At 38.4% G+C, this 13,648-nt stretch overlaps 1 protein-coding gene across 2 annotated transcripts; it reads left to right on the top strand.

The window, feature by feature from the left end:
- Positions 1-477: 477 nt before the first annotated feature.
- On the top strand, positions 478-2,308 carry SMIM30 (small integral membrane protein 30). Of its 2 annotated transcripts, none has more exons than XM_070369566.1 (3): positions 478-524; positions 890-974; positions 1,436-2,308. In XM_070369566.1, the coding sequence occupies exon 3, from the start codon at positions 1,464-1,466 to the stop codon at positions 1,641-1,643; it is 180 nt and encodes a 59-aa protein (XP_070225667.1). In that variant the 5' UTR covers positions 478-524; positions 890-974; positions 1,436-1,463; the 3' UTR covers positions 1,644-2,308. The 2 variants fall into 2 exon arrangements, with proteins under 2 accessions (XP_070225667.1, XP_070225668.1); XM_070369567.1 differs by having other exon boundaries at positions 503-524; positions 893-974.
- Positions 2,309-13,648: the final 11,340 nt, after the last annotated feature.

Below are 13,648 nucleotides of genomic sequence, written 5' to 3'. Positions count from 1 at the left end.
AACACTTTCCAAAACGTCTTATTAATCATATTTTCCCCCACTGCTTAAAAAGAATTAACAAATGTCATAAGACATTTAAAAGATGGTGTCAAAGGATTCCCTCCTTCAAAAATGTTAGAAGCTGCTAGTTTAAATGTATCTGAGAGATTTTCCGCTTTGTTCCAATGATCTCTTCAGACTGAGGTGCATGCATTTCAGTCAAAGGACAAAAATTCTTGTGTGTCTTGAAACCTTTAACAGCATTAAAAAATAAAAGAAAAACACTTGCTGTCATTTTTTGACCTTTTTTTTCAGTGAGCTTCCGTACAAATACACACCACTTTACCAGTAACAGGCTTGGCCACGTGAGGAAACCCTGGAGCTCGCCCCTTCGCGTCACCGGTACAGCCGGACCGTCATCCCACAGCCAGTTACATGGAAGCGCGCCGGAGAACCCTGGGAGTTGTGGGCACCGGGGATTGTGGGAAATGTAGTTTGGAGACATCGCCCTGCTCACCAATTCTGTAATGGCTGCTTCCTTGAAGGTAATGTACGAGCTTGTCTCCGAAGGCTCCTTAGCTTGCCCAGTGTATTTGTCAAACGGGGCAAATTTGCACCTTGCCGGGCCAAAGCAGGGATTGTTTTTAAAGTCTTACTTTCAAGTCCTGGGACGAACTTGGTTTTCGGTTGACTTTTTTTTTTTTTTTTTTTTTTTTAGCTTTTTCTTTATAGGCGAACTAACGAACTTTTAAATCTAGTTCCCGTTTGAACAAACTGTTTGTCTTTAGTTTTTACCCATTCTTCTCCCTTCCATACAACCTCCCCGCTCTGCGCTGACTCTAGATGCCTCTTTAAAATAATAATAATTAATAATGTGTAATTTTTAAATCCTGCTACGCCCCTCTGATAGTAGGCGCTGTCACGTGGAATCTCTTAGCCTCTGCATCCGGAGCTGCTGGAAGGGACTCAGATAGAATTCAGTACCGCTTTCTTTGGTAAGTCTTACTATTTCCCCACGACTTCACAGCTATATGTTGTTTGACTTTGCTAGATTTGTCTGCATTTCCTGGATGGGAGAGGTCCTAAGAAAATATAATTTTCACTCTCTAGGACAGTTTCCAAGTTACTGTCTTGTGCATCATCATCTATCTTTCTTATGTTCTACTGTTCAATTTCTGTTTTGTTGATACCCATAGTGTTGGCCTTATACCGTGTGGAAAAATCGCTGGAGTCAGGAAATTATCATGAGAAAGGGAGATGAGCCTCAAATGACTATCTTTAATTACCATTTACTTCCCAAAGGTTCTTTCACCATAAAATGAGATGAGTCTGAATATAATTTATAGGCCCTAATTGAAAAGGTTGCATGAACTGTTACTTATCATGTATTCATATTGTCATGTGAAAAGGTTGGAATTTTTAATGATTCCTTTTTTTTCCATGTTTTAATTTATAGAGATCATCCTTCAAGAACCAGCCACATCATGATCTCAGTTTCAACACAGTTGTTCCTAGTCCTCTTTTCATTGCTTTTGGTGCTGCCTGTTGTTGAAGCAGTAGAAGCCGGAGATGCAATTGCTCTCTTGTTAGGTGTGATTCTCAGTATTACAGGCATTTGTGCTTGTTTGGGGGTGTATGCACGAAAAAGAAATGGACAGATATGACTTTGAAGGGCCTCCTGAATCAAACCTTCCTCTGAAAACCTTTGTGCTATTGAGTTTCAGAACTGAGCTTTGGTGTCTGAAAGTTCCCAAAAAACAGTTAATAGAGAAGTTTCAATTTATTGGGTATTTTCCTATAAAAAGGAACAAATTGATATACTGTATTAAAGGTAAAACAACATGTTTTTGTCACAACAGATAATGCACTGGAAAATGCCATCTGTAATTTGCATTTGCTGAAATTTGCATAAGTAATATTTCATAGTTTCAGAATTCTCAGTAGGAAGAAAGAAACTCTTGCCCAGAATCCTAGGAAATTGCCACTGTTCAGTTATAATCACTGCCTCCTGCATCATTGAGGAATTTTTCTCCATATTTTTATTGGATTTTTGTTTTGTTATCTCCAAGTTAGTACTGTACCTAGACATTAAATACAGTTGGTCAGAAATTAAAACTTATCTCTGTGTGGGAAAAAGTTCAGAAAATGTATTCAATGTATCTAACATTGAAATGGAGAGAAGATTTAATGTAAAAAAAATACTTTATATTGACATTGAAATGGAGAAGAGATTTATTGTTTAACAAAAACAAAAAATGTTTATATTAATTAAGTAACATCTCCATGGTGAGAAATACTATGTTAAGTATAAACCTATTATGTAAGTTAATTTGTGGTGTCCATTTCTGTTTATTTCAGACTGTTTTTATCTCTGTGAAGTTTTTATGAACTAAGTGGAGACGAGTAGATGCCTTATCTTAACTGATGACTCCAGCTTTTAGAGATATAATCAGTGAAAAATGAGAAATGGGCAGCATCAAGGTAGGGAAGAGGCCCCTGGTAGAGAATCCACAGATGCAGAAGGCAAATGTTATTATGGCATGTACTGATTTACGCACAAGCCACATGAGGCACACTCTTCCTTGCTACTTAAAGTATCCTCGGCAGCAGCAGTATCACCTTAGGACTTGTTAAAACTGCAGTCTTAGGCCCCCTCCACCCCACCCCCAACCAATTGAATCAGAATCTGCTTTTGTTTCAAGAACCCAGCATAACTTTATACACATTCAAGTTTAAGAAGATTGCTTTAACTTGTTTGAATGCAAGGATCAAACAAGTTGATAAAAACCGTTAGATTCCCAGGTTCCTCTCCTGGTTGCATTGTAGGTTGCGGTATGGAATTCTTTGTTTAACAAGGGACCACAGTGATTCCTTTGACTGTAAATACAGCCAACATAGAATTGTATGAGTAAATCAAACTGCTCTGGGGTCTTAATGAAAGGTGGTCACATTTTTTTCCTAAACTAATGCATTATCCAATCTCTAGCTCTCCAGGTAACATTGGGAGCCTTAATTTTGATCAGAAAACAGGCAATAGCAATCTAAAATCCTTTGTATGCATTTCTCCAGGTATGAGCTGACCTGGCTTGCATGAAGGATTTGGTGGGGGATACAAAGAATGAGGGACAGCCACACACTGAAGACAGAAACCACATGGATCTGTTTTTGTCATAGCTGTTTTGTTTTTCCCACCAAAGAAAACAGTCTTTTATCTGATAAATTGGCTGTTATACATTGAGTAATAGAAATTTTTTTTAATTTTTATTGGAGTTCAGTTGATTTACAACAGAACTTTTTTGCATGTCTTTTTTTTTTTTTAAGATGGAAAAAGAAATGCAGCTTGTGGGACAGTTTGTCCTATCTCTTATATACCAGCCTACTGGTACTGAGGTAAAGAGGCTGTTGCTGTATCCTTGTATGTCTGCACTTTTCCATTGTCATTGGAAGAAATCCTACCCAAAGTACAGGAAAGCCTGTTTTTATCTTTAGTAGAGGCTCAAGTGGCATAAGACAGTTCATAAAACAGCTTTAAAGGTAGAGGAAACCTAATGCTTGCTTGTGTGCATGCTCAGTCATATCTGAGTCTGCGACCCCGTGGACTATAGCCCGCCAGGCTGGGTTTCCCTGGTGGCTCAGCGGTAAAGAATCCATCTGCTAGTGCAGGAGACTCAGGTTTGATCCTTGGGTCAGAAAGATCCCCTGGAGAAAGAAATGACAACCCACCCTAGTATTCTTGCCTGGGAAATCCCATGAACAGAGGAGCCTCAGGGGCTATAGTCCCTGGGGTGGCAAAGAATCAGACATGACTTAGCATTGGACAGAGACCATCAGTCATGCCCTACTCTGACCCCATGCACTGTTGCCCTCCAGGCTCCTCTGTCCATGGGATTCTCCAGACAAGAACACTGGAGTAGGTTGTCATTTTCTCTTCCAGGAGGATCTTCCCAACCCAGGAATCGAATCCATGTCTCCTGCGTTGGCAAGTGTATTCTTTACCACTGAGCCACCTGGAAAGTCTTAAAATACATTTTAAATCACAGTGCATTGGTTATTTAGTCACCAACAGATAGTATTTTTTTAATGTTCAAAATAAGGTTATAGGCAAACATTCTTTAATGAGCCTGTGTTTCTACAAGCGCCTAACAGGAATTAGAAACTGCCATTTTTCTATTTTCTCCTTAATAATAGAGAATTGTGAGGCGACTTTCAGTAATTCTGATGTATATGATGAGAAATACCTTCTCTAGTTCTTTCTATCTAGGTTGGAGTATATGATTTTTCTTGAAAAGAGCAGAAACTCTTATGGTCTCTAAAGGTTTTGTGAGCCACCAGCTGTCTTAAGAATCTGATGAAAGCCATGGTCGTTTCCCTAGAAAAATGCATATACATGCTGGCATCTTTTGATTAATTTCAGGGAGTTCACAGAGCTGAAGCTCATCTAGAAATCCCAAATTACAAAATTTGCTGTTTCCTTTTTTTTTTTTCTAGTTTCCTTATAATTCTGAGATTCTTTCACTTGCTCTGAGGGTAATACCTGCTGTGGAGCAATTACAGGAAGAATGGGATTAGCAGATGTCCCCTGGGTGCCCAGCATAATTTGTAGACATCTAGTAAATGCTCTGTACATATTAGCTTGGTTGAGTCAAGTTAAAAAGACTAATAGCTAAAATCAGCAAGAAATGCTGGTTGCCGACCCATTCATCCAATGCCAAAAATCAGTGCCTCTCCTGTATCATTTCTCTCTGGTGCTTTCAAATTGTTTTTTTCTCCTTTCGTAGTTTTTAAAAGGTGATGTATATGTCTTGGCATAAATATCTTTGGGTTTATCCTGTTTGAGATTCACTCAACTTGAACCTACAGATTTGTGTCTTTTACCCAAATTTAGGTGATTTTTAGCCATTATTTTTTCAAATGCTCTGTCAACCATATCTACTTCTTTCCTTCTGGGATTCTGCCTTATAACTGCCAGACAGAGGTAAAAGTCCTAGGGGAACCTCTTTACTGTTCCTTGCTTGCCATCCACTGACCCTGCAGATAGGGTACCTTGTGCTTACTAGGAGGGAGAAGAAGTTCAGGCTCCCTGCATAGTCTCCAGTGGCCCATGGCCATGTCTAAGCACGTGACATTTCTGGGTCACCAGCTTTTCCAGTCCTACTCAGAGATCTATGAGACAAAAAGAAAATCTAGAGAATTCATACCATATTTTCTGTTCCTGAGGTCGCTAGTTAGTCTGCCTTCTTCCAAATTTTATATACATTTTATAAATAATATCTGAGATTTTTAGCTATATTTAGCAGTAGAAATGGAGAAGGCAATGGCACCCTACTCCAGTACTCTTGCCTGGAAACTCCTATGGATGGAGGAGCCTGGTAGGCTGCAGTCCATGGGGTCACTAAGAGTTGGACACGACTGAGTGACTTCCCTTTCACTTTTCACTTTCATGCATTGGAGAAGGAAATGGCAACCCACTCCAGTGTTCTTGCCTGGAGAATCCCAGGGACGGGGGAGCCTGGTGGGCTGCCGTCTATGGGATCGCATAGAGTCAGACACGAATGAAGTGACTTAGCAGCAGCAGCAGCAGTAGAAATAGGAAAAAAGAGGCCTAGTGCATCTTCCTGGAAGTCCAAGTCTCCTCGGTGCATATTTAAAGAGTGAGGGATAAAAGCACCCGGTAAACCATCGATTCAAGGAATTTTTACTCAGAGACCTTGGTCCTGTGATCGCTCACATTTACCCTCCCCTTTTCACCCATCAAATAATATATTATTACTTTTACCCGATAAGCTCAGTCAAGAATGCAGGAGTACAGATGAAGTTTACAAAATGATCTGTATCCATGCTTTGTCTCAGCATTGCCAGTGCAAATGGCAACTTTTTAAAAAAACTGTACCAAATATACCAACTGTGAAGGAACCAACTAGGCCTAGGAAATCTCAGTAGCTACATGTCACATGCACCTTCACCCTCTTAGTCTTTCTAAGCTCTGCAGAAGTTTGTCAAATGCCATGTCCAACTTTGAGTGTAAGAAAAGTGTAGCTATATTAGCCTGTGGCACATAATGAAGGGAGAATTCTCTGAATAGGAGCAAATCTCCAAACCAATCTCTCCCCAGAAACACATATCAGCCTCTTTGGTGGTATCACAATAGGGATTAAGAGCCCAAGCTCTGGAATCCAGTCGATCTCAATAGATAGCCAGATTCCATCACTTAAAATGTGATCTTGGACAAGTCAATTTCTTTTAAATTTCTGCCTCCCTATCTGGTTAAATGAGGAAAAATATTACTTCCCTCATAGATAGGTGAGGAATACATGAAATAAGGACTATTAAAGACCTGGCATGCTGGATGTTGTTATAATTGATATTTGGGGACAGTTTCTAGACACAAGGTGAGGGTGGGAAACTACTAGCCTCAATTTTGTGCTTATATATAAAGAGGGTATCTTTAGGAAGTTATAGAAACAACCCTTATTAAACAGTTCATTTATATTTTAATTTTGACATTTTCTTTGAGTCCGTTTTCTTTATTATAGTTTCTCCCTCATCATTATAAGCTTACAAATTGCTAAAACTCAAAGATATCTATAAAGAAAAGAAAATTTGGCTTCTCTAAAGTTTCCTCGGGCCATCTTATCTGTACCTGAGTCTCTTGAGAAAAAGAAAAAGGAAAAAAAGAAAATTGAATCCACTTTAGTAATTCCTAACATGCTCAACCATGGGTCTTTTCTAAGTGATATAATGAAAGCTTAGCAACTGCCCAGATCATTTAAGGAGATGCAAGAAATTTGCCTCTGTCTTTCAGGAAAATAGAAAATCTAGTCCATATTCCATCAAGAAAAATATTCTTAACATATCTCATTAGAAGTCATAAATATATAAGCACCATAAAATGTGTTTAATGTTTGTTTCCTACATGGGGAGTGTGGAGGAAGCTCTTATTTTAACTTATGAACCCCAAAGAGAATTTTTATTCCTAGGTGAGAATACGCCCAAATCAATAAATATGTGTACAGAATAGCACATTTAAGATTTTATTTTTCCTAATTTTTAGTAACATCATTTTTCTGAATTGCTTCTGTGATTAACTAATATACATTTAACATCTAAAAACAAAAGGCAGACCAGAAAAATATGACTGCTATAAAATGCTAAAATGTGATTTGTAGTATGAAAGCCACAATACCCCTTTCACAAATATTTGCACTGAATCTACTGTATATGGGTGAGTAAAATTTTGGAAATATTGGCACCTGATAATGTGAAATAAAATTATGAAATTTTATACAAGAGAATTTATTTTTAAAGGGCTAATCATGAAGTACTTTGTTAAACATGGGAATTATAAATACCATATTTCTCAATGTTAATCAAGATAATTATGCTCTGGATAAATGTATGTAGATCACTTAACAAAATAATTTAGAAGCAAACATGATGGCCAAGACCAGAAACTATAACATTCCATTTCAGATGATTTGTCAGAACAGCTCTTTCATTTTGCCACAGAAATTACCAGGGCATTGTGATAACCTACATAAAACAATTTTATGGGTCCTATGATGACATGTGCCCACTTTCACTTGTTTAGTCAACATTTTTTTAAGACATCATCAGTACAATGTAGAAAGAAATAAATCAACTACCAGGCAATTGACCTTGAGCCAATAACTTAATCACAATTTTTTCATCTATAAAATTAGCCATCAGTAATCTCTAAAAGGCTTCCTAATGATAGAAATGTGTTGCTCCATATAAAGAGTTTTCCTAATTTCAAAAACAACAAGGTCTAATGAGTTAAAAATACTGTAATTACCCATTTTCATATGGCAGCATGAGGAGGAGTTCCTCTTCAAATTCCTCAGTGAAAACTAGTCTAGTCATTTGGTACATTTTTGGATTTCAATTTAGTGAAGCGGGGGCAGTTCATTTTCTGAACTGAACGAGTATGATTAGGGATTGTCTCAAGAAGGAAGAATAAAAACAAACGGTAGCCCTGCCACTCCCACTCACAGCAAACAGCACACACACTAACTGAAGTCAACTAGGCAGGATCCAGGAACAAGCAACCTTGAAATTTCATGTTCTCAGTCCCTATGGCACTGCTGGGGAGACTCAGCTATTAGACACATCTTCCCAGTGGCCAAGACACATCCAAGAGGGTGTGTGGCCCCTTCCTCTCCCTCACACCCCACATCCAGTCCATCTCTTAAGTCTTACGGAGCCCACCTCCAAACTCTGCCTAGAATCACCCACTTCTCTCCATCCTCAAGGCTCCTACCCAAGTTCAGACCACCATCATGATATGGATGAGATCCACAGCAACCTCTTGTCTTCTGACCTCCCATTTTAACCCTCTGCAATCTTTTCTAAACACAACAACCATGGTAAACTTCTTAAAACACAGATCTGATCCTGTTACATACCAACTCAAAGCTCATTAGCAGATTTCTTAGTTTTATGAAATCCTTAATGAATCTTGGCTTCCCTTGTAGCTCAGTCAGTAAAGAATCTGCCTGCAGTGCAGGAGTCCCGGGTTCGATCCCTGGGTTGGGAAGATCCCCTGGAGAAGGAAATAGCAACCCACTCCAGTATCCTTGCTTGGAAAATCTCATGGACACAGGAGCCTGATGGGCTGTAGTCCATGGGGTCACAAAGAGTCGGGCACAACTGAGCGACCAGCACTTAACACTTACTGAAACCTCAGCACTATTAATGTACCCTATTTTCTCCCCTATTTTCCCAGTCTCCTCTAGGACCATGACCCTCAGTCTATTTTACATTCTAGCTTTCAGCCACATTAAAGCTTTTCCCTTCCCAGAAAGCACCATGTATGTTCCTCTCCTCTCTCTCTTTCTACCCACCTTTACCACTATTCTCTTTGTCTGCATATTCCTTACTCTGCCTGGCCTAGTTTTCCCGGTTCATCTGCTTTATTCCTAATGTCTTAGACTTAAGCAGCACTTCTTTAGGATGTCTTCCCTGATCCATCCTCTCCAAACTATGCAGCCCACTGTATGCTCACACAGCATTCTTTACATATCCATCAGGCACTCTGTATTTGAATCTCTACTTATCTCAACCAAACTCAACCCCATCAGGACAGGGACTATATCATTAATTTACTGTTGTATTCCTATTTTCAAGTACAATGCCTGTCAAATATTAATTGCTGCTCACTTAATCAATGTATTTATGATACTGAGCTAATATATTAAAGGGATGCCCCAGCCAAGAATACACAGTGGACCATGGCATCCTCTCACTTGCGTGTGCCCTTACTGTCCTCAGTACAGTGCTACCAGCCTTTCAGATTTTGCCCAGGACGGCTCTGGGAGTCATTGCAAGGTCTTAACATTTTCTTGAACATCTAAATTATAATTACAGAACATAATTTTAATAAGTTTTAATATGTAGTGTAGTTAGTTGACCTGAATGACTGGAAACATTATAAAATCTTGCATGTGTGTACATGTTTAATGACATGTCTAATTTAGTTTAGAAAGAATCCACTATTTTGAAACACAAGGTGATCTCCTCTGTTTCCTTCTCAATTCCTTTATTCATACTGCTGAAATTACCATAGTCAAATGCCTTGCCATGCCTCCATGCTTACATTTCATTTGCTTTATAAGTGTCCTCTTCTCCATGAAGTCTTTCCCAAAAGGAGTTAATATCTGTCTTCCAGAGTCCATAGTTCAGTGCTCATACCTGTACTACTGCACTTCTTGTAGTCTTGTTTTATGATTATTTAGATACTTATTGTCCCTTTTGTACCTACCACCAGCCCCACCAACCCCTCCCATTCACATCCATCCCTGCCCTTGTCACCTTTATCTTAAATTTCTTGAAATCAAGATTGTGTCTTTTATCATTGTAAATACTAACATATCTTGTCTATGCTATTAGAAGTTTCAGTAAGTACTTATTATTTGTGCATTGAATTTATTTCCTAAGTAATCCTGAAGAAGAAATTAAATGGTAGCACTGAATAAACAAGCCTATATGCTAATAAAGGTATGATATTGAAACTAATGTTACTGCTTTTTAATAATATTGCAGGTTGGGAGTTTTTACACACAAATGTGTGAACTCTATCTGAAAGCAGTTCATGTTTACTCTAAATGTCATCCATTGAAAAACATCCACTGTGAAGTAATCACAAGACAGTTGTAAACACATTAGTTCTTAGGTTAGGCTACCATAGGTGATATCAAAGCCTACATTTCATTTTCATTTGGATGAGAAGCCTTTATCGACAAAAATTTAAAAAGAGAAAAAATACCTGAAGCCCAAAATCCTTCTATGTTTCCAAAGATAACTCTCAAATAAAGTCCCAAATAGGGTTCTACTTTTCACCCTTAGTCATGGCAAGTGGATCAGGTAACTCCTCTATTTTTCACCTTGCTGTTGTGTTGGAACTTTGACTTGAGCCCTGTGACTTTCCACTTCTAAAGAGTAAATCAATTCAGTGCTCAGGTATCACTAAAGGTACAAAGAAGCAATGAAAGTCATTTTAAAAAATATCAACAATATCATTGGCAGCTGAGCACTGTGAATAAGGTCGTGAGTGCTCAGTTGCTCAGTTGTGTCTGACTTTTTGCAACCCCATGGGCTATAGCCTGCCAGGCTCCTCTGTCCATGGGATTATCCAGGCAAGAATACTACAGTAGGTTGCCATTCCAGAAATAGAAACAACAACCACTTGGGGAGCTAACTTTTTAATTGTCTGAGAGCTCTGTACTCTCATATTTTATAGATGAAGACACTAACGCTTGGAGAGAGAAGTTACTTGGAGAAGTAAAGTTACACAGTTTGATATAATGAATGACAAGTGACTTCAAAGTAACAAATAATTTTTTCCTATAACTTCTAAGCCAAATTAACTGGTTGTTACACTTTGTCATGTTTTACTTTTTTAACTAAAAAAATTACAAAACAGCATGAAATAATGATATGGTATAGTAACAAAATGATCCATACCAGCTGTCCTTGGTAAAACCATTCTCACTTTTCCATGCCACTTTTCACAAGTTTAACAAAACTGTGATAGAGCATACCTACCATTTTGTTTTCCAGCATTTGTTTAACATTTAAGTGCTTAATGGATATTTTAACAACCAAATAATATTCCATCCCATACATTTGCCATCATTTATTCAAAAACAAATGTTTAAATAATGCTGGGCATGTCAGTGCTATCCAACATCTTGCCATTTTTTGATAACACTATACTGCAATAAGAAAAAGGCAGTTCTTATCAGCTGCCAAATAGATATTCATATCCTTTGAACCAGCCTGGAATTAACCTCCCTGGTGGCTCAGTTGGTAAAGAATCCACCTGCAATGTGGGAGACCTGGGTTGGGAAGATCCCCTGGAGAAGGGAATGGCTACCCACTCCAGTATTCTAGCCTGGAGAATTCCATGGACAGAGGTGCTTGGACAAAGGAGCTGGCAGGCTATAGTCCATGCAGTCACAAAGAGTCAGACACGACTGAGTGACTTTCACACACACACATAGTTGATTTACAATAGTATATTAGTTTCAGGTATATAATACAGTGATTCAACATTTTTATATATTATACTCCATTTAAAGTTATATTAGCTGTATATCCTTGTAGCTTATTTATTTCATATATAGTAGTTTGTACCTCTTAAAATCCCCTACCACTATCTTGTCCCTCTGCCCTTCCCTCTCTCCACTGGTAACCATTAGTTTGCGCTTTGTATCTGTCTTTTTCTGTTTTCTTATATTCATTCGTTTTAGTTTTTAGATTTTATGTTTAAGTGATAACATACAATATCTGTTTTTCTCTGACTTATTTCACTAAGCAAAATACCCTTCAGATCTATCCATGTTTTTGCAAATGGCAAATTTTCATTATTTTTTTATGACTGAGCAGTATTCCATTGTGTTGTTCAGTGACTTAAGTTGTGTCCAGTTCTTTGCTACTCCATAGACTGCAACACACCAGGCTTCCCTGTCCTTTACTATCTCCTGGAGTTTGCTCAAATTCATGTGCATTGAGTTGGTGATGCTATCTAACCATCTCATCCTCTGCTGCCTCCTTCTCCTCCTGCCCTCAATCTTTCCCAGCATCAGGGTCTTTTCCAATGAGTCGGCGATTCACATCAGGCAGCCAAAGTGTTGGAGCTTCAACTTTAGCATCCATCCTTCCAATGAACATTCAGGGTTGATTTCCTTTAGTACTGACTGGTTTGATCTCCTTGCTGTACAAAGGATTCTCAAGAGTCTTCTTCAGCATCACAGTTCCAAAGTATCAATTCTTCAGTGTTCAGCCTTCTTTATGGTCCAACTCTCACATCTGTACATGACTCCTGGAAAAACTATATGTGTATGTATGAGTAAATATATACACTGTATCTTCTCTATCCATTCATCTGTTGATGGACATTTCAGTTGCTTCTGTATCTTGGCAATTATAAATGATGCAGCTATTAACATTGGGGTACAGGTATCTTCAAATTAATGTCTTCATTTTCTTCAGATATATACCCAGGAGTGGAATTGCTGGACCATATGGGAATTCTATTTTTAATTGTTTGAGGAATGTCCATACTGTTGTCCATAGTGGGTACACCAGTTTACATTCCCACCAACAGTGTACAAAGGTTCCCTTTCCTGCACATCAGCACCACCATTTGTTATTTGTGGTCTTTTTGATGATAATCATGCTAAGAGGTGTGAAGTAGAAGTTGATTTTTAAATATTAATTTTTAGATAATTCAATAGAAATGTGTACACAAATATATTTATAATAAATCTGTTATCTTGAGTCTCTAAAGAAGCCATATTTTCAAAAATGGAGGATTGGAGAATTCCCTGTGGTCCAGTGGTTAGAACTCTGTGCTTCCAATGCAGGGGGCACAGATTCAATCCCTGGTTGGGGAACAAAGATCCTGCATGGTGCACAGTGTGGCCAAAAACAAAGGAGGATGGTTGAAATTACTGTATATAGTTACTGTATAGTTCCATTAGTGCTCAAGGTCTAGTTTTATAAAAGATTGTTTGAGACTTCCCTGGTGGCTCAGATGGTAAAGCGTCTGTCTACAATGCGGGAAACCTGGGTTCAATCCCTGGGTTGGGAAGATTCCCTGGAGAAGGAAACAGCAACCCACTCTAGTACTCTTGCCTAGAAAGTCCCATGGACGGAGGAGCTTGATGCAGGCTACTGTCCATGGGGTCGCAAAGAGTCAGGCACGACCGAGCGACTTCACTTCACTTCACTTCACTTGAGATCTAAATGTAGAAGGAAAGGTTTCTACCCAGGAAGAGAAGATAGCAAATCTCTTATTAGAGAAGAGGCCCAGAGTCATTGTGTACTTTTATAATAAGCAATCTATAATTGGGAGCACATGAAGTGAAAAGAAAAATAATTATATGTTCTTGAATATTCATTTTCAAGATTATTTTTTTGTTTTCATAATTGAAATTAAGCATTACTTGTCCAGTGATCCCTACATTTATTAATTGTTAGTGGTCAATAGTAATGATAGCTAACAAGAAAGCATATTAATTTGATCACTATCTGTGTGTGCTCAGTCATGTCCAACTCTTTGTGACCACATAGACTGTAGCCTGCCAGTCTTCTCTGTCCATGGAATTTTCCAGGCAAGAATACTGGAATGGGTTGCCATTTCCTTCTC

The sequence above is a fragment of the Bos mutus genome, chromosome 4, assembly GCF_027580195.1.
Source record: "Bos mutus isolate GX-2022 chromosome 4, NWIPB_WYAK_1.1, whole genome shotgun sequence".
NCBI classification, from domain to species: Eukaryota; Metazoa; Chordata; class Mammalia; order Artiodactyla; family Bovidae; genus Bos; species Bos mutus.
This window is presented reverse-complemented; position numbering and strand designations above follow the sequence as displayed.

Bases quoted from the DNA above. Each gene is read 5' to 3' on its own strand.
- SMIM30 (XM_070369566.1), top strand. From the start codon at position 1,464: ATGATCTCAGTTTCAACACAGTTGTTCCTAGTCCTCTTTTCATTGCTT.